General features: G+C 32.5%; 1 protein-coding gene across 5 annotated transcripts in view; it reads left to right on the top strand.

The window, feature by feature from the left end:
- GBE1 (1,4-alpha-glucan branching enzyme 1) overlaps positions 1–19,720 on the top strand; it is a 272,117-nt gene that overhangs the window by 115,684 nt on the left and 136,713 nt on the right. For all 5 annotated transcript variants that reach the window (XR_011997302.1, XR_011997300.1, XR_011997299.1 and 2 more), the window contains exons 4-7: positions 7,911–8,036; positions 8,842–8,977; positions 10,922–11,012; positions 14,429–14,638. Coding sequence is in view for 1 of the 5 variants with exons in the window: in XM_025995626.2 (XP_025851411.2) it covers positions 7,911–8,036; positions 8,842–8,977; positions 10,922–11,012; positions 14,429–14,638 (563 nt within the window). In the remaining 4 variants the exon portion in view is untranslated. The remainder of the gene's footprint in view (positions 1–7,910; positions 8,037–8,841; positions 8,978–10,921; positions 11,013–14,428; positions 14,639–19,720) is intronic.

Raw genomic sequence — 19,720 nt, 5'->3', positions numbered from 1 at the left:
TTTTACTGTATTTTTGAGTTCAGTTTGCTAATATTTTGTTGAGGATTTTTACATCTATGTTCTTCAGAGATCATGGCTTATGGTTTGTTTTTTTCCATTGGTGTCTTTATTTATTTATTTTTAGGATCTTATTTATTTGTTTGATAGAGAAAGAGAAAGACACAACAGTTGAAGTCCCCAACTATTACTGTGTTACTATCAATTCCTTTATATTTTTTAGTAACTGTTTTGTGTATTTGGATGCTCCCATGTTGGGTACATAAGTATTTATAGTTGTGTCTTCTTGTTGGATTGTCCCCTAATGATTATTCTTCTATGTCTCTTGGTATAGTCTTTGTTTTAAAGTCTATTTTGTCTCATATTAGTGTTGCTACTCTGGCTTTCTTTTCACATCCATTTGTCTGATAAATGGTTCTCCATCTCCTCACTTCCAATCTGCATGTGTCTTTAAAAAGGTGATAATTTTTGTAATGATTTTATATGCATATGACTTGTGTAAGGTTGTTTGATTAAATAAAATTATCTAAATTATGAGATCAAAAATGGAGATCTCTAAAATGTGTGAACTTTGTTATCCAGTTAAATTAGCAGAATTTTTTTTACAAAAATCAAATAACAGTGCAGCCCGGGTGGCTCAGCAGTTTAGCGCCTTCAGCCCAGGACCTGATCCTGGAGACCCGGAATCGAGTCCCATGGCAGGCTCCCTGCATGGAGCCTGCTTCTCCCTCTGCCTGTGTCTCTGCCTCTCTCTTTCCTTGTGTGTCTCATGAATAAATAAATAAATAAAATGTTAAAAAAATTCGTTATAAAAAAATGTAAATAACAAAATTCAAGTCCCCATAGAAGGCTCAATATATAAACAATGGTTATGCCAATTATATAATTCACATATAAACCTAACTTATATAAGTTTACCAATTAAATATATGTAGTTTTATGAAAGTATATCTACAAAATACTCATTTACATGTTATGGACTTATTATTATTAGAAAACTACCTTGATACTTTTATTGGTATCTTTTTTTTTCCCATCAATTAATTGAAATATAAACTTAAAATTCACAGTGAAATATCTTTTAATATCAGATAGTGTTTCTGATATCCCTAACTAGAAAATTCAGAATGAAATTTTTTCAAAAAACATTATTATTATTGCTGACTACCTGTTTATTGAAATACTCTCATCTTTATTTAATGAAGCAAATATATCAAATATAGGGTAGAAAGTAGCCCTTTAGGTTTTGTTTATGGTAAATTCAGAAATTTTAGTTGCATCATATAGAGTAATCCCTTTTATTCAATTTTTTAATATAATTACATGTGGGTAGACTAGCAATAAAAACTGCATATTACAAATCCGCTTTTTTTGTAGGCTCTTCTATCAGTTCTGAAGCTCAGCAACATTTATTCTGAAAGAGTTTGCTTTTCCTGGGAATTGTCAAGGAGACTTGTTTAGTGAAGGTTACTGAAATACATTGGTATATGCCTTCATTTAGGGAGTAGGAAGTTAGTAAGTGATAAAATATGTTATTTAGACTAATCACTAAAATAACTTTATCTTTTAACTCTAACACTGACATTTAATTGAATTTAAGTACATTCCATTTTATTCTTAAAAACTGATTGCCTCTAATTTTTCCCTTTTAATTTAGTTTACTGTAGCTGCTACACAAATTTGGTGGGTTTAAACAATAGAAATTTCCACATTTTTGGAAGCCAAAAGTTCCAAATCAGTATCACTGGGCTGAAATCAAGGTGTTGGAATGACCACACTCTCTCTGGACTAGGAGACTCTGTTCTTTGCCACTTCCAACTTTTGGTGGCTCCTGGCATTCTTTGGCTTGTGTCAGCATCACTTCAGTCTCTACTTCCTTGGTCACATTACTTTTTCCTTTACTCTCTGTGTGTAAATATCCCTCTTTTCCTCTTATAAGGATTAATGTGATTACCCTTTTGGATGTTCTAGATAATCAATTCATTTTAATCCTTTTATCAAAGGATTGTTTCAAAGACCCATTTTTTGCTACATAAAGTATCATTTACAGAATCTAGAGCGTAGGAAGTGAGCATCTTTTGAGGGGCCACTTTGAGCCTCCCAAAATAGCAAAGAGATTCATTCTTATATAATGTTAGTGAATCTTAAAAGTGATCCAAGTGGGAAGAACAAACAAACAAAACTATGGAAAAAAGTATACTCATATGTCATTTTTGAAACAAAGGTTAGTAGGAAAGCCATAGTTGAATTAAAATGAGATTTAAGATGTCCTTTTAAAATTATATTAAGCTATTTTAAAGCTTTAGTAATTATATCTATGCATTTAAAATGTTTATCTTATATTATTTATAAATATTAAAAACACTTATTTAGGATTCTGCTCACTGAAAGAATCAGCACATTCTCTGGAATATATCACTTATTTTCCTACTTAATTATGAACATTGATTACTTTTTCTAAAAATTGATCTTTATTTTTGTTCCCTGAACTTTTTAAAAAAGTTTAATTTTAATTAACATACAGTTCAATATTGATGTGTGGAGTAGAATTGAATGATTCATCATTTACATGCAACACCCACTACCCATCGCAATAAGTGCCCTCTTTAATACCCATCACTCATCTAGTCCATCTCCCATACTTCTAAAAATTACTTAAGAATAAATTACAGTATGTTTTCTATGTGTGTATCATTCTCTTTCTCTGTAAATATATATATTTATATATACATATATGTATTTCAGTCACATTTTAAAACTACAAAGGCAGAGTATTCATATTCATTATTCTGCATTGTGTATGCCTGTACCCATTGTTTTATAAATGTTTTCATATATATTGATATGAATACCAAAGTATATGATATGTATTATATTTGTATATATTTATATGTATTGATATATTTTAGCATATAATATGTACTATTTCAACATATTATATTTATGTGCTTTCTATATATATAGTATTGATTACATTAGATATTATATGAATTAGAGGTAATTTAAAAGTGGAGATAACATTGCTTTATATATTAGAAATGACTCTGCTTGGTTATTTACTTTAAACTGTATGCTACTAAATAGTTATTTTTATTACTATATTTTTAATTAACCCTGCTTTTAACTTTTTTTTTTAATATAAAGAAAGGTTTTCCTTGTATCACATAGCCACTATTTAGGAAAATTAAATTATAATATTCAACATCTGTGTCTTTTCCCTTGGTATTCTACAATTCAGTCATGAAACCAAGTTACAGGGATATCTGGGAGGCTCAGAGGTTAAGTGTCTGCCTTTGGCCCAGGACATGATCCTGGAATCTCAGGATCAAGTACCACATCGGGCTCCCCAGAGGGAGTCTGCTTCTCCCTCTGCCTACATCTCTGTCTCTCTCTCTGTGTCTCTCATGAATAAATAAATAAAATCTTAAAAAAAAAAATAAAAGAAACCAAGTTACATTCAAATGCCGTTTTCCAGAGTATGCTAATACTTCTAACCAGCTGAACATGTCCACTGTTTTTAAATTAAATTGTTGACCACCTGAGGAGCATGTTATGTCATAATTTTCCAGTCCATAGGAACAATAATCTTTGGCAAGAAGCATTTCAAAAGATACTCCTAGAATGAATGAATACATGCATACATACAATTTTTTTAAAAAATCTTCACTGTTTTACCCAACTATTTCTTATATTGTTTGAGTTCTAAGTGATATTTTCTAAATAAAATTTGATTTCAAATAGTTCACTCAGTTTTTTTTTTTTTTTTAAGATTTTATTTATTTATTCATGAGAGACACAGAAAGAGAGAGAGAGAAAGGCAGAGGCACAGGCAGAGGGAGAAGCAGGCTCCATGCAGGGAGCCTGATGTGGGACGTGATCCCGGGACTTCAGGATCACACCCTGGGCCGAAGGAAAGCGATAAACCGCTGAGCCACCCAGGGATCCTCACACTAAGTCAGTTTGACTTTTGCACAGGTAGAGATTTCTTTTATATACTTGTTTATTGATTAATATCTTTGGATGGTAACTTCCCACAAGTCAGAGATAATTTGACTTATTAAAAAAGCCTGTTTATATTTTTGCCATGTTACAAATGTTAAAATATTACAAAATATACATTTGCCCTGTAAAAAGCTCATCATAAAAAAAAATAATAAATAAAAAAAAGAAAAAAAATAAATAAAAAGCTCATCATGATATTGTATTCATTAGCATATTTCTTGAAGTAATTTGACATATTTTTTGAAGTTTTATTTTAATACTCTGGCAGTATATTTAAGGTACATACTATATGCAACCAGAATAGCACAGCTCCATAGATGCATATGCAGTTATGTAATTAATGTATTCACAATACTTACTAAAATATTTATTTGTTTCAGATCAAAAAGTTGTACAGAGAAGGGATGCCTGGGTGGCTCCATTAATTAAGTGTTCCACTCTTTATTTCAGCTCAGGTCATGATCTCATGGTCCTGGGATGGAGCCCTGCAATGGGCTTCCTGCTGAACAGGGAGTCTGCTTGTTTCCCTCTCCCTTTGTCCCAACCCCCACTCACTTGCGCTCTTTCTTTCTCTCTAAAATAAATAAATAGATCTTTAGGGGAAAAAAAAGTTATACAAATGAAATGAAGTGATATATACACACATACAACCAGGAAATAAAAGCTACCAATAATCTATCCATAGATAGATTCACCTAAATATTTTTTTCTATTTGTTTAAATGCTTTAGTCCATGGGTTTCTGTGCATTTACATTAGGAGACAATACATTCTTTTTCATAACGTGAAAGAATATTCTTATAACCTTCAATATAATTCAGTACTATAGTTTTACTACTATATATTATTTAGTCTATCGCTTTTTGCCAATTAGCAGTAAGGTCAATAGACAGGGATATAGTTCTTTGGACAGATCTCCAATTACTTCCATGGCAAAGTTCTATAATTAGAATTGCTAAGTATTGAGAATTACTTTTTTTTTAATGCATATTGCCAAATTGCTATTCAGAGCTTTCATACTATTTCATACTTATACTAGCAGTATATAAGACTTTCAATTTGGTAGTACCAAGTAAATTCTTCTACTTCATCAGCTGTTAGACTTAATATCGTTGAAAGATCTATCAAGCTATCTCTTTTCAATTTGCTTTATAGCATGTGCTATTTTAAGGTTGTAAATTAAATGATGTAGTCTTATCTCATGACTTAAAAAACTTTTCATCTGAATCTGAACTTATGAAAGACAAAATCTAGGAATTGCCCTCTCCCCCAAAACATATGAGCAGAATTTAGTCAAGAAAGATTATATTCCTTATTCATTGGAACACCTCTCAAATTATATTTAGATTTACTAGAATATTCTTAGCTGTGCCATGACAATTTAAGGACAGCAAGTCAAAAACGAACTAAGTGGCTTCTACAGGGGAGTGCTTAAGAAACATTGAACTAATGTAATAAAGAAGCCTCCAAAATGTAGGGGCCTAAAGAACAGAAATTTATTTACCTTTTATGTAATGATCACAGATAAATGTTCCAGATTTGGTGGGAACTTTTGCTTTACTATATCATTGAAAGACCTACCCTATAGTTCTGTTACTGAGAAGGAAAGAAGAAATTGGATATTAGAAGTTTCCACCCTAAGAAACAATACTAATCAAAATGACAGGGAAGGAAAAAAACAGCGTTTTTGGAAAGAAGAATACTGAAGTCATTCAGTGAATGATTAAATAAATAATCATTCGTCAGGTGTAGAGTTTGATTTTACCCTACCTACAAGCTTGTAACTTGTTATTGTTTCATGGAATCTGGCAGAATACATACAACCCTTGGGTTAGAGACAAATTATTTTATTAATTGCAACACAGTAAGCAGTATGGTTCCCTTTGTCTTCCAAATATTATGGAGTGACACCAAGTGATCCAGATGGATGATACTCACACAGTTGGTTTGCATCATAGCTCCAGAATATTTATCTTGAATATTTATCTTGAATAAATATCTTGAATATTTATTCTTTCATAGCAAGCAATAAGCATACCTGTTCTGTATCTTCAGAGGAGACATTTCCATCATGGTTGCATGCTACAAACACAATTCTGAGAAATAGCTTCTGTCAGTAACTGTCAGGACCTTGTATTCTTGTTATACTCAGCAACATACATAGGAACATGAGAGACCAATGAAAGGACTGTTCCTTCCAACAACAAGCAAATTAATGTTCTAAAGAATGTGAAAATTATTTTCAGCATGAGGAGATTTTTTATGTGCTCTACGTAAAGTTTCAAATATTCTCTCTGCCGTCAGGCACCTTCACAAATAATTATGGGTATGTGAATATCCTTTACAGGGACTGTAGAGCCACTTTGCAAAAGAGAGAAAAGATAGATGGATTAAGCAGAGTGTTATTTACTGAAAACTGATTTCTGTATTTTATTTCCTCATGACCTGTTCTCAGTTGATGAGTGAGACAAAAGACCTTCTCTTAAGCATGTTACTATTGTATATTACACCCGAAATTCATGTGGCTCAAGGGACATATCTTTTGAAATGAACACTACTAAAATGGATGAATTCTATTCATCCATCTTTTTGTGATAATTATTTGAATGATAGCAATAGTTAGCTGTCATTGGCTTCAATAAGTAGGAGGCATAATGAAGGAGAAAGAATTTTGTTCATGTAACTTAGACATTGCTTTTCACCACTTACCTGCTCTTACATCATAAATCATGATTCATTATTTTGTGGTATCTATAGAAAGTGCTATGGCTGCCTTTAAGAGCAAGAAAGTGAGTATCAGAGGCTCTGTATTTAGCTTTTGGCTCTGCTATTCAGTGACTTTTGTCAACTCAATCTCACTTGATATTTGGGTTATATTCTCTAGAATTGAGTTAAGGTATAATGATGAAAATCCTTTCAAAACTATAAAATGTTACATATTTAATTACCAAGAATTATGTATGCTAGAGCTTTTCTCTGCTAAAGGAGACTGAAGAACATACTCTCTCTCAATGCTAAGGGCATAATATAGCTCCTAATCTGAACAATTTTGACCATCCTATACTTAACTTTTAGAAGATTTAATTTTTAAAAATCTCTTAAAAAAAAAAAAACCCTACCACCCCTACCTCACTTAGAAACCCTGCTCATGTGGCTCACTTTGTTATCTGTGTCGATAAATTCAAAATATTTTATTCAGTGTAAGTCTAAAAGGGTGTATTTACATTTTATTGTTTTTTATTTTTGATAACAATAGTGATACTATTGGCAAAGATAAGAATGGATATCTCAAAGAGGAAATGCTTGGTTTTATATGGTAAAGCATATTATGAATAGGGTATAGAAGAAGTTGAAAAGAGATGGAAAATATTTGCAGGGTAGTATCTGTTTTGTGTGTATGTATGTATGTATGTATGCATATTTGTGTTTGCACAATATAAATGTTAATCAAAACACATTTTTCTCCTTTAGCTTCTTGAAAATGTTATAATTGCTATAAAAATGAAATGAAAGAGTTAGCAACATAGCTCATTACGTTTTTTAATATATAGTAAGATTATGTCTTCCTGTTGATTTATTCACGGTAGCTTTCAAACAATATTCTTGTCTTTTTACTATCTATTTCATGTTTACTTTAATTGACCACTCTAATGGCTGATTGACAATGATGGAAGGTGCCAGAGAATTATAAAATATTTCAAGTGGAAATGAGTTTAATTATCATAACTATAACAGATAAGAAAGTAAAGTCCATGGAATTTATACATCTTTAAGGGTACACATCTGTATAGTAGTTTAAATTCTTAAGACCATGCCTCCTTTTCTTACTTGTAGCAGTGCTTATAAACTCTTATGCATTATCTTAGAGTTTTCAAAGTGTTTTAAAGCAATAACATCTCATTCTCTTTTTAGGTAGTTATTAGGAGTAAAAGTGGAGAGATCTTGTATCGTATTTCACCATGGGCGAAGTATGTGACTCGTGAAGGTGATAATGTGAATTATGATTGGATACACTGGGATCCAGAACACCCATATAAAGTGAGAACAACAAATATTTAAATAAATTCTTGTTCCAGTATTTCTAGGAAAATTAATTTTTACTTCCATAACTTTTATAGTAATGTTCAACTTCTCTCTTCACTGCCAGTTTTATATTTTACATCATAGTGTACCTGATACGCTATACATATATCAGAGTCCATCATCTGTAGCCAGTAAAATATAGAAGTGAGTTGTTTTATCATGTGTTTCTGAGGTTAGAAGGGAGAAAGAAATCTCTACATATGGACCTGAAAGGGATACTGTTTTTTGTTGTTTTTTTAATCATAATTTCTGATTCATCACAGATACCTCAGTGATAGAGTATTTCTCATTGTCATTGGTTTGAAGCAGGATTAGTGTGCTTTGAAGCAAGGGATAGGGAAGAAAGATATCTCATGATATCTCATGGTGTATTATTTAGGGTTATTTTTAAGGCTATATTATTGTCAAAGTTTATATGTACCTTTGAACTCACTTTTCTATCTTCCAAGTTATTAGAGCTTGTTGATAAATGCTTTGCATTTAATAATTATGCATTTTAAGGTTTTATGTTTTCTCTAAGGCTCAATGATAAGGTATAAGCCATTACATGATTACTCTTGTAAAACAGATCTATTAACATGATCCTAAAAAGGAATTTATTTTCAAGAGAAAATTTAATGGATGTAGCCAAGTGCCTTTTATATGCGAAAACAGTTCCAAACTATTTGAGTTGATTCACGATTTCACTTAACATGCTTAATCAGTTAGTATCATACCTGAATTTCTGATCTAATTCTTTATATAATTTTATATTCTGTAGTTTAAGCATTCCAAGCCAAAGAAGCCAAGAGGTCTAAGAATTTATGAATCTCATGTGGGAATTTCTTCATATGAAGGAAAAATAGCTTCTTATAAACATTTTACATGCAATGTACTACCAAGAATCAAAGACCTTGGTAAGTAATAACTGTGATTTTTATTCAGATAAAATTTTAATGAGTCTGTTCTCTTATTAGAAAAGCTAATTACAAGTGTCTTTTTTTTGTGTGTTAAGAGATTAAATATGTAATAGAAATGCATTTTATTTTAGGCTTCTCAAATTGCCCTGTAATAGTGATAGCATAGAAAAGAGAAATGGAATAAGATAGAGCATAAGAATTCAAGATATTATTCCAATTTCAGTTTTAAGTAATGTGAACTGATGGCTTCCAAACTGTAGATAAATATGTAAGCATAATTACTTTTCTACAGGAGAGAACTTTTATCAATTTGAGTGGTCATTGATTATAGCCTGTTCATTTTAGTCTGTTAGGGGAAAAAAATCTTACATTTTTTTAAGGTTACTGGAATTCATATTGTATGAAAGTATATACATATATATAGTCTGGATGATTTACTTGACAAATATTTATGGTGCATCTTCTAAGACACATTGTTCTAGATGTTTATATGTTGGACTGTAATGACACAGATCCTCGTCTTCAGGGGAACAACTAGGAGAGTTAGTGTATAATGCTGAACTATTGATTTGGTATGCTTTAAAGTTGTTATTTTTCTTTTTATGGGTAATGCTTTTTTTTTAATCATTTCACAGCATATTAGCACCTGCTCCAACAGCTAGGCAGGGAGATAAAGCACATTTAATTATTCTGTTTCTGGTAGGCAGTCCAAACTTTGGCTAGAAGAAAGATTTACAACTCACTGTTCAAGTTTTTGGTTATACATGGATCTTAGTTATCTATAATGGGAAGGTCAGATTCCAGAAACTTAAATTAATTAAAGGTATGAAGAATTTAATATTGATTGTGTTTTATAGATACTATATTTGAATTATCGTGTTTGGGATATTCTACAATTTAATATTGTAACACATTGTTTATGCCCCTGGTCTTGCAGAAGCTTGCAGAGCAAGGATTTTCTTGTTCATCATTGTGTTTGAGTTGAAAAGCCCAGGACTCTGAACATAAATGAATCTAAGAATGAGTAATGCCATAAAATTAATAACAAAAACTATAGATTGGTGCTTGATCATAAGAATAATATTTCATATTAGAGAAATAAACTACAAAGTGTATATTGTTATAAAATATATAATTGATGTATGTTAATCCGAGCGGGAGTTTATACACATATTTCTACCATGATAGAAATGTTATAGCGTTAGATTGTTTTTACAATGAAAAAAAGCCAACAACAGCTATGACCCATAGTTTATGTTATTCTTTAAACATAAATCTCTAATTCTGAATGTGACTTTGCAATTTTTCCAATATTAGTTATGTACCAAAATATGTACCTGACAGACTGTATTGACATCAACTGGACTTTGAGAAGAGAGTATTTTCTATGTATGTTACAGCAATGTAACTTTCAGAGCAGTCAAACAATATTTGAAAATTTTGCCAAATTTTACCAAACTTGAAGAAAAAAATGGTTATCTCAGTTATTTTTTTAAAGGTCAAAAGTTTCTTCCTCTTTGATTATTTGCATGCTCCAAGTATGTGGCATGCAACTGGTTACTTTTTTCAGCTTTCATAATCTATACTATGAATATTACAAGTGTAACTGAAGTTTAGCATATGTAGATTGCCATCTTTAATATTCTAAAGTCAAATTAAGACTATATTTGCATATCATTTATTACATGTTAAATGAAGGCATTTCAAATAGCTAGTTAGAGTACAACTCTCAAGAACTAACTGTCTAATTTTGTGTTAGAAGGTCAAGACAAGCAAAATATTTTAAAGTAGAACTTTTCAAAGTGATCAGATCATTTATATATAAATGATCATATGTAAAATTTAATGTCTTTAGAAAAAGGATGCTGTGTTTATATATTTTTTTCATTTCTTTCTTTAAAAATATTGCTTTTAATCTCTACTTGACATTTGCTTGTATAGGATACAACTGCATTCAGTTGATGGCAATCATGGAGCATGCTTACTATGCAAGTTTTGGTTACCAGATCACAAGCTTCTTTGCAGCTTCAAGGTAAAATGAAAGTCCGAAATATAACCATTTTTATTCGAGGAAAAAATAAAATGAATTTTTACCTTTTATATGATGTTTCGTAACCTCATTTAGAGTTACCAGAGTTTAATAGAAGCTGAGAATTTCTTTTTGGACTGAGATCATAGTCTTTGCGTCAAGCCTTAGAGGTTGGCGGTGATTCAACATTGCTTTCCATAAAATGATTTCAGATGAAGAATATCCAGTTAACTTACTAAAATTGTCATACATTTGGAGGTCCAAGCTTTAGTCAGAAAATCATGTCTCATGGAAGTCATTATTGCTAGGGCTCACATCCTTTTCTGGAAAGAGATTGACTCCTGTAGAAATGTGACTCAGAAGGCTCTTGGACAAAACCTGAGAGACTCCTAGCTCTGGGAAATGAACAAGGGGTAGTGGAAGGGGAGGTGGGTGGAGGGATGGGTGACTGGGTGACAGGCACTGAGGGGGGGCACTTTGTGGGATGAGCACTGGGTGTTATACTATATGTTGGCAATCAAACTCCAATTAAAAAATACACACAAAAAAAGGACATACTACTATCTGTAGAAAGATTATCCTTCCTTCTAGGCTAAAATCCAAGGAATGTGTCTCTCTGGGCAGAAAGACACCAAGGAGTCCTACGTAATTGAAGAAGTGCTGACCTGAATGACTACAAGTTGAACAAGTTTAACAGTGCTTCCACCTCATGGAGCTCACACTGTTGTGGCACATAGACGTTAATCCAGTAATCATACATATTGATTTCTTCCCATGATAAAAACTAAGAATAAAATGACAGGATGGTGTAACAGCCTAGAATGAGGTATCTAATTGGTTTAGGTTAGATGTGAACCGATGTTGGAACTGAGATCCAGAACTTAATTAAGAGTGAACTGGGAGGAAGGATGAAGTGGGGATAGGGAGATAGCATTCCAGGCTAGAGAAAAAAATACTGATCATTTTATCTGTTTCTTTTGATAGTCCTTCTCCTTCAATAAATTACCTGTATTTATAAACTCTAAATCTTTCATTTCTCTTTTCTTTCTTGAACTCATTCCAAGTAGGCTCCTCACCTCTTCATTGAAATTGCTCTTGTCAAGTGTACTGATGAATTCCATGCTGTTAAGTCCACTGATCGTCTATTAACTTACTTGAACTGTCAGCAGCACTTGGCACTACTAGTTTCCTGTACCTTGTTAGGACATTTTTCTTTCCTTCAGTGTTCAGGAAAACTATTATTCTCCTGTTTGTGTTTTTCGTATCTCTCTTGCTGCTTTTTAATTTTTTTAAATTTCCTTTGCTTTTCCTGACCACCAATGTTGAACTTCCAGGTCTCAGGCCTTATTTCCATTCTCCTCCGTATATGAATAACATATGTTGGGGTGTCTCATCAAGTTTCATCCATTCTTATGGCCGAAATACACTTTACATTATACCAGACTCTTCCCTTTTTGCCCATTCCTATATCTAGCTTATCATAAAACCTAACCACCTGTAACTTCAAAGTGTATCCCAAATCTGGCTTTTTCAACTGCTGTCACCCTGGTCCAAGCTGCCATTATCTATAATGTGGATTATTTCAGTTAACTGAGCACTCTGTTTTCTCTTTTTCTCCTTCCCCTTCTCTGGCCTTCTCTCCCTCCATACACATGACTACTTTCTTAATAGTGACCAGAGTAACCACTTCAGAATACATAATGTGATGAGCACTGGGTGTTATACTAAATGTTGGCAAATTGAATTTAAATTTTAAAAAAATTAAAAAATAAAAGATCATGTCACTTTCTTGCTCAGCACCATCTAATGATTCCTTAACTCTTTCAGGTTAAAAGTGAAAGGCCCTATATTGGTCCATAAGACCCCAAATAATCTGGGTCTTGGTTGACTCTCTGGCCTCATCTCTATTGATCATTCCACTCTGGCCACATACTAACCTATTTGCTATTCTTCCAGGTGTTCCAGCTTATTTCCCCAGTACCCTTTCTCCCTAAATCTTCTGTCTTTTAGATATTCACATACTCCCTTCTTCTTTCATGTATTCCCTCGAACATTGCCTTCTTCATGAAACATTCACTTTGTAACCCTGTTTAAGATAGTAAACCCACCCTTTCTACCAGTGGCTTTGTTTTGTTTTTTCTTTAGAGAAGTTATTGCTGTCTGGCATCCCCCGTGTTTTGCTTATTTATTTGTAGTCCTCCAAATAGAATGTAAATTCCATAAGGGCAGTGATATTTATTTTGTTCACTGCTGAATCCCAGAGCATAGAAAATTTCATGACACATGGTAGATAGCTTAATAAGTATTTGTTGAAAAAAGCAAATGAATGAATGAAATTTTGAGGCTATTTATTCATTGAACACGCTGTTCATTGCATGGGGAAAGAAAGGCTAGGTGGCTGGAATAGGGAGAGAAAACAGTAAAGTGTCATTAATCTAAAGTTATTGGAAGGAGCCAAATTAGGCAGTGCAGTAGGTCCTGATAAGGTCCACAGTCTTATCCTAAGGACCATGGGAATGTAAGTATAATTTTAGGTAAATATGAAATTATAACATTTGCATTTTTTGAAGATAGCTCTTACTGCCTTGTGGAGTTGGCTACCAGGAGACCTGCTATATACTAAGCGTTGTACTGTATCATGGGAAACCAGATGGTCACAGCTCCTGCTCTCAAGAAGAATATGGCCTAGTGAGGAAATGAGACAACAAATAATCACAAGGGTGATTGGGTGATTATTTATATAAAAGGCAAAGTTAATGCTATGGAAGGCCAATATTGAGATTTTGCATAGGTTAAGAAAAACCTTCCCCCTTAGGAGTGATTTTTGTTTTCTATTTCATATAGACTAGAAAACTGCTATTAATACAAACACACGTGCCTTTGAGCTACCCATGTTTTCTGCTTGGGTGGTGACAGACATGGTACATTCTCTTGGCCTTCTAGTACCTGAGGGCATTCCAGTTTGGGAATAAGGAAGTGCAGGAGAACCTCACTCAAGACACCAAGGTTATTCAAAGAAATACTCCAGCAGTCCCCATCCTCAAGCATACACATTCACAGGAATGGCCAAGTATATAAACAGGGATGACCATTCTCTTCAGGCTATGTAGGCTTGGAGAAGGAAATCAAAATCTCTGAATATAGAAAGCAGAATTTACTGTATATCTACTTAAATTATGATTTTTTACTGAAACATAAGTCTACATCTAATAGCTGTATTTAAATTATTATTTTTTATCTAATGCCTTTAAATTTTGTTTAAGAGAAAATATTATGCCACTTTGACTTGCATCTATGTATTATATTGAATTTGCATATTTAAAGTAGGAGTGTACTGATAAAACAATTGATATGCAGTAAATGATTGGTTGTTTGCTTTAAAGATACAATTTTGCTTTTACTTTATTCTTTACCTTTAGTCGTTATGGAACACCTGAAGAGCTAAAAGAACTAGTTGACACAGCTCACTCAATGGGTATTACAGTCCTCTTAGATGTGGTGCACAGCCATGCTTCAAAAAATTCAGAAGATGGATTAAATATGTTTGACGGGACAGATTCCTGTTATTTTCATTCTGGACCTAGAGGAAATCATGATCTTTGGGATAGTCGATTGTTTGCCTACTCCAGGTAGGTACCTATCATATGGAAATGTCTTTGTTTAAAAAACATTTCAAGGAATTTTACTAAGTTCATTGTGTGTGTAGTCTTTCACTGCTATATAATTTCTTAATCCGATTATTTAAAATTTTATAAGGAATGTTTACATAGGGATCCCTGGGTGGCGCGGCGGTTTGGCGCCTGCCTTTGGCCCAGGGCGCGATCCTGGAGACCTGGGATCGAATCCCACATCAGGCTCCCGGTGCATGGAGCCTGCTTCTCCCTCCGCCTGTGTCTCTGCCTCTCTCTCTCTCTCTGTGACTATCATAAATAAATAAAAAATTAAAAAAAAAAAAAGGAATGTTTACATAGAAGAATTTATCTTCTTTTGAATAGCATATGTGTTTGTCGCAAGTTGCACTAAATTTCAGGTTTACCAATCTTATGTCATTTAAAACATATTGGTTATATAGCATTTAAAAGGATTAATATGGGGGATCCCTGGGTGGCGCAGTGGTTTAGCGCCTGCCTTTGGCCCAGGGTGCGATCCTGGAGACCCGGGATCGAATCCCACATCAGGTTCCCGGTGCATGGAGCCTGCTTCTCCCTCTGCCTATGTCTCTGCCTCTCTCTCTCTCTCTCTCTCTCTCTGTGACTATCATAAATAAATAAAAAATTAAAAATAAATAAATAAAAGGATTAATATGAATATTTTTTAGTAGATAAAAGAATACTTTCTAAGGTTGAATTAACTATAGTACATCTCTAATAAATATGCATTGTTTTAAGTAATCTTTTTAAAAATTGTACTTCATATTTTGCTATCTTAATAATATTGCCATGTTCTTGATCGCAGCTATATTAATATAACTGTAATAACAACTAACATCTATTAGTATGTAATACATCAGATATGATGTCAAATGTTTTAGATACATTAGCTACATATTTTATTTATTTTATTATTTTATTTTTTTTAAGATTTTTTAAAAAAATATTTATTAATGAGAGATACAGAGAGAAGGGAGGCAGAGACACAGGCAGAGGGAGAAGCAGACTCCATGCAGGGAGCCCAATGTGGGACTAGATCCCAGGTCTCCAGGATTAGGCCCTGGGCTGAAGGCAGCGCTAAACTGCTGAGCCACTGGAGCTGTCCTAGCTACATATTTTATTTTACTTATTCTGCATAGCATCTCTATTTAAATGTGGGTAAGTCCTTTTGTTAGGACCATGTTATGTAAAAATAAACTAAGGCTTAATGTTGAAACAAGATTAAACACATCTCTGACTTCTTTTGCTATTTAAATAAAGGGTGTTTTAGGTGATTAAATAGCATTACATGGCAAAAATATTTTAAAAAGCCAAAAATACTATCAGTTTATATCTGTTATTGATTATAAGTGAAAATATAATGAAAACATGCTGTCAGGAATATCAAAACCAGCAGAGCATCAATGTATAACTAATTTTTATAATAAATATTTTTGAAAGAAGCTTAATGAATTTTCTTTTGGATGTTGCATTATACACAAATATACACATGTGTGGAAAATGAGCAGGGTAGAAAAATGCTTTAGTAAGTACTTTGACAAAATGAAGATTTCTAATTTTTCACCACAAATTAGATGACTTTCATATGGAGGAAATTGTTTTCCTTTGCTCTTTCCTGAATAGTATACATTGTTTTATATTTCATAACCATATAGGATCACTCACGCCAGACGAAGCAGCATAACATATGAGAAAAGACACAAGAGGTAGAAGCAGGTGGCAGGGTTCCAGGCCTACTTTCATTCCGAAACAAATCGATTAATCATTTTGGTTCTCAGGTTTTTCATTATAAGAGGAGGCAGTGTTTGGGGGCTAATACAATTCCCTTTATAACGGTGTTTTGTATCTGTGTCACCTTTTTGAACATTGCTTTTCCTAGTACAGATTTTCAACAAGTAAAAAGAACTAAACCTGTGCTAATTCTATAGTATAACTCCACTATTGAAAAAATCTTATAAAAGTAGATTGTGGGCAAAAGATACAATTAATTGAACTCTCTGGTTCTTATTTAGATGAGTCAGAGTGGACTTTATCCTATAGAACTGTGCCTTATGAAAGACATTCATTAAATGGTTAAATTTTTGTGTTATGAAACAATTCTGTAGAACTGTGTCTTTAAAAATAAATACTTTAAGTGGGTGGATTTTTATGTTACAAATGATTATTTTATTAAAATATTTATTATAGTGTGTTTTTCTGTACCTCGAGCTCTCATAGGCCACTAAAAGTTACACAATTTTCTAAATAAAAGGGATTATACGTAATTGTTTTAAAAAACATGTCTGTTGTAGAAGTTAAGTCATATATAACATTTTATTTAATACTTGGTTTCTTTTGTTATGGAATTAACTATTAATCTTTCTCAGGTGCTTACTTTTGGCAAATAATATAGCATGGTTTTGGCTTATTATTTATATTATGACTAATTTTTTTTGGTTGCGTTATGTCATATAGGCTTAGTCCTTTGTAAATATAGTTTCATTTAAAATGCATTTATATAGTTCTGTTTGATAATATCTCTATTTTCCAATTTAGTAGAATTAGTTTTTTCTATATAGGATTATACTATTGGTTGTAACATCATTATATAAAATAGATACAACCCTACAAAGCAAAATTAAACAATTTAAATCACCAAATTTAAACAAATAATTTTTAATACTTAGGTTTCTCAGTATATAAAATGCTACAGATTCTGGGACTCTGAATTATTTTCTCAATACTTTATGTTATTTATTAAAAGCTTTTTTAAAACAAAATTTGTATTAGCTTGATAAAACTTATCAGGGTTTTTCTTTTACATTTTCTTTCTTCTCTTCTGATTAGAGTATATTTAACATAACATTGCTCTGCTGCAATACTAAAGCCATTTTTATAATCAGCATTCATGTTTAAAGTCCTCTTCTGTCCTTTCAGTTATTTATTGATGCTTAACAAACCAGCTCAAAATTTAGTGACTTCAGATAACAGCAGTTGTTTATTTTGCCTCCAAATCTGCAATTTGGGCATAATTCAGAGGGATAGCTCTTCCTTTCTACATGTTGTGTCAATTGGAGTGGCTCAGTAGAGGGGCGGATCTTTCAGTATCCATTTTAAAGATGGTTCACTTACTTGACTGACATAGTGCTGGCTGTCAGCTAGGAGCTCAGCCATGACTATGATGGGCCAGCAGGCCTCAGTTCCTCTTCTTGGAGCTCACTCCACAGGCTACTTGAGCTTTCTTACAATAGTGAATATTCCAAATGGCTCGCATTTCTTATGGTCTGGATGGAGAAACTGACCTAGCTTCATTTCTTGCTATAAACTGTAGGTCAAACACAATTTCAAGGACAAGGCACATGAACCCCTTCATTCAGTGGCAGGAGCATTAAAGAATTTTTGTGCTGTGTTTTAAACCCCCTACATCTAACAAGTTTTGACCATACACAATAAATATGCCACTTCACAAATTAAAAAAAAAATATTGAAATACCTGTCTGTGGAAATACTTTTTTGTCATATTTTAGTGATAGCTTTGTCTATAAGCAATTTTTTTAAAAAAAATATACTTTTCATTATAAAAGTAATGTCATTGTTGATAATTATTTAATATAAAAAGGCACACGTTTTCCAAAATAAAAACTTATTTTTCTTAGTAAATATAAATAGCATTCTTTGTACATGAGTGCATTTAATGAATATAAATTCATTAAACATGTAAATAAATGCATGAAAACCCAGCCACCTCCCCATAGAATAGCTACTCTGCCTGTGATTTGGGGTTTGTTCCTTATCCAGGTGAAATCAGAAGCTACATATTTTAAAAGATAAGTTCTCTTCAACCCCTTATCTTTGATTTGTTGATTTTTATTATACTCCATGGAAAAGTACGTATGAAAATGGTACCTGGTTTATGTAAGGCCTAAGTCTCTTTTTTGAAAACTTGTAATAATTTTTGAAATTATATATTTACTGCTTGAAAAAAATAATCTTATATAAAATCAGCTTCTGTAGAGATAGGTTGCTGATGCTCATTTCATCCTATCTATATGTCACAACCTGTCACCGTTTATAATCTCTGATTCAAGTGCCATCATCAAGTTATCAGAATTAAATCTCTCTCTCTGAGTAATACCAGAGATCCTGACTGCACTATTTCATTACCTGCTATGAATAAATTTCCAATCAGGAGCTGCCCATGTTTTAATTTTCTGTCTACTCGGCTGAACTGCCTTCTAGCTCTGCTAAATTACTAATGACAGTCCATAACAGAGATTGGGTTGTCCTCACTTTAGTTGGTAAAGAGAACTTTCTGACAGATCTGACATCTATAAGTTTCTGAAGTTTATAGAGTTAAGAAATAATGGATACAATTTAGAGGTCTTGGTTTTAGATTCTGTTTTTGCATATTCATCTGGCACAGATGAATTATATCTGGCATGTAAATGTAGTTGATAAAATAACAAGACAACTGCAGATTTGTTAAGCCTAAACAATTAATTATTATGCCTTAACTATTACTAAAGCTTCAAATGAGTACCTTTTCTTTGTTAAATATTTCTATCAGAGATAAGATATATTGGATCTCAAAGGAGATAACATAGTAGAGCTAATGCTCATATTATCTCTGAACCTTACATTTGGGTACAAAGGTAGTACAATCATATTCCATCAGCATGATTTTGTGATGAAACAACTATTAGATAGGAAGATGCTCTACAGTTATCTTGAGTTACTAGAGTTCCTTCTAGAAACAAAAGTAAATCCAGTTTGCTTTTTAAGGTCTTAATCAAATACTTCATAGTACAAACACTATAATAATTGGGTTTTTAATCCTTTTAATAAAAGTTTAATAAAAGTTTTAATAACTTTTCCGTAATTTAGAATGTGGAATAAAATTCATGTGGGCTTGCCCTGTTTAGAGTGGATATTTGTATCTTAAGCAGTCTATGGTATCATATTTTTCCTTTTTTTTTTTTTTTTTTTGGTTTGTCAATATAGTAAATTACATTTGTTGATTTTTGAATGTTAGGCCAGTCTTGCATTCCTGGGATAAACCCTCATGAACATAGTTGCTAATAT

This window comes from Vulpes vulpes, chromosome 15 (assembly GCF_048418805.1).
Source record: "Vulpes vulpes isolate BD-2025 chromosome 15, VulVul3, whole genome shotgun sequence".
Taxonomy (NCBI): Eukaryota; Metazoa; Chordata; class Mammalia; order Carnivora; family Canidae; genus Vulpes; species Vulpes vulpes.
This window is presented reverse-complemented; position numbering and strand designations above follow the sequence as displayed.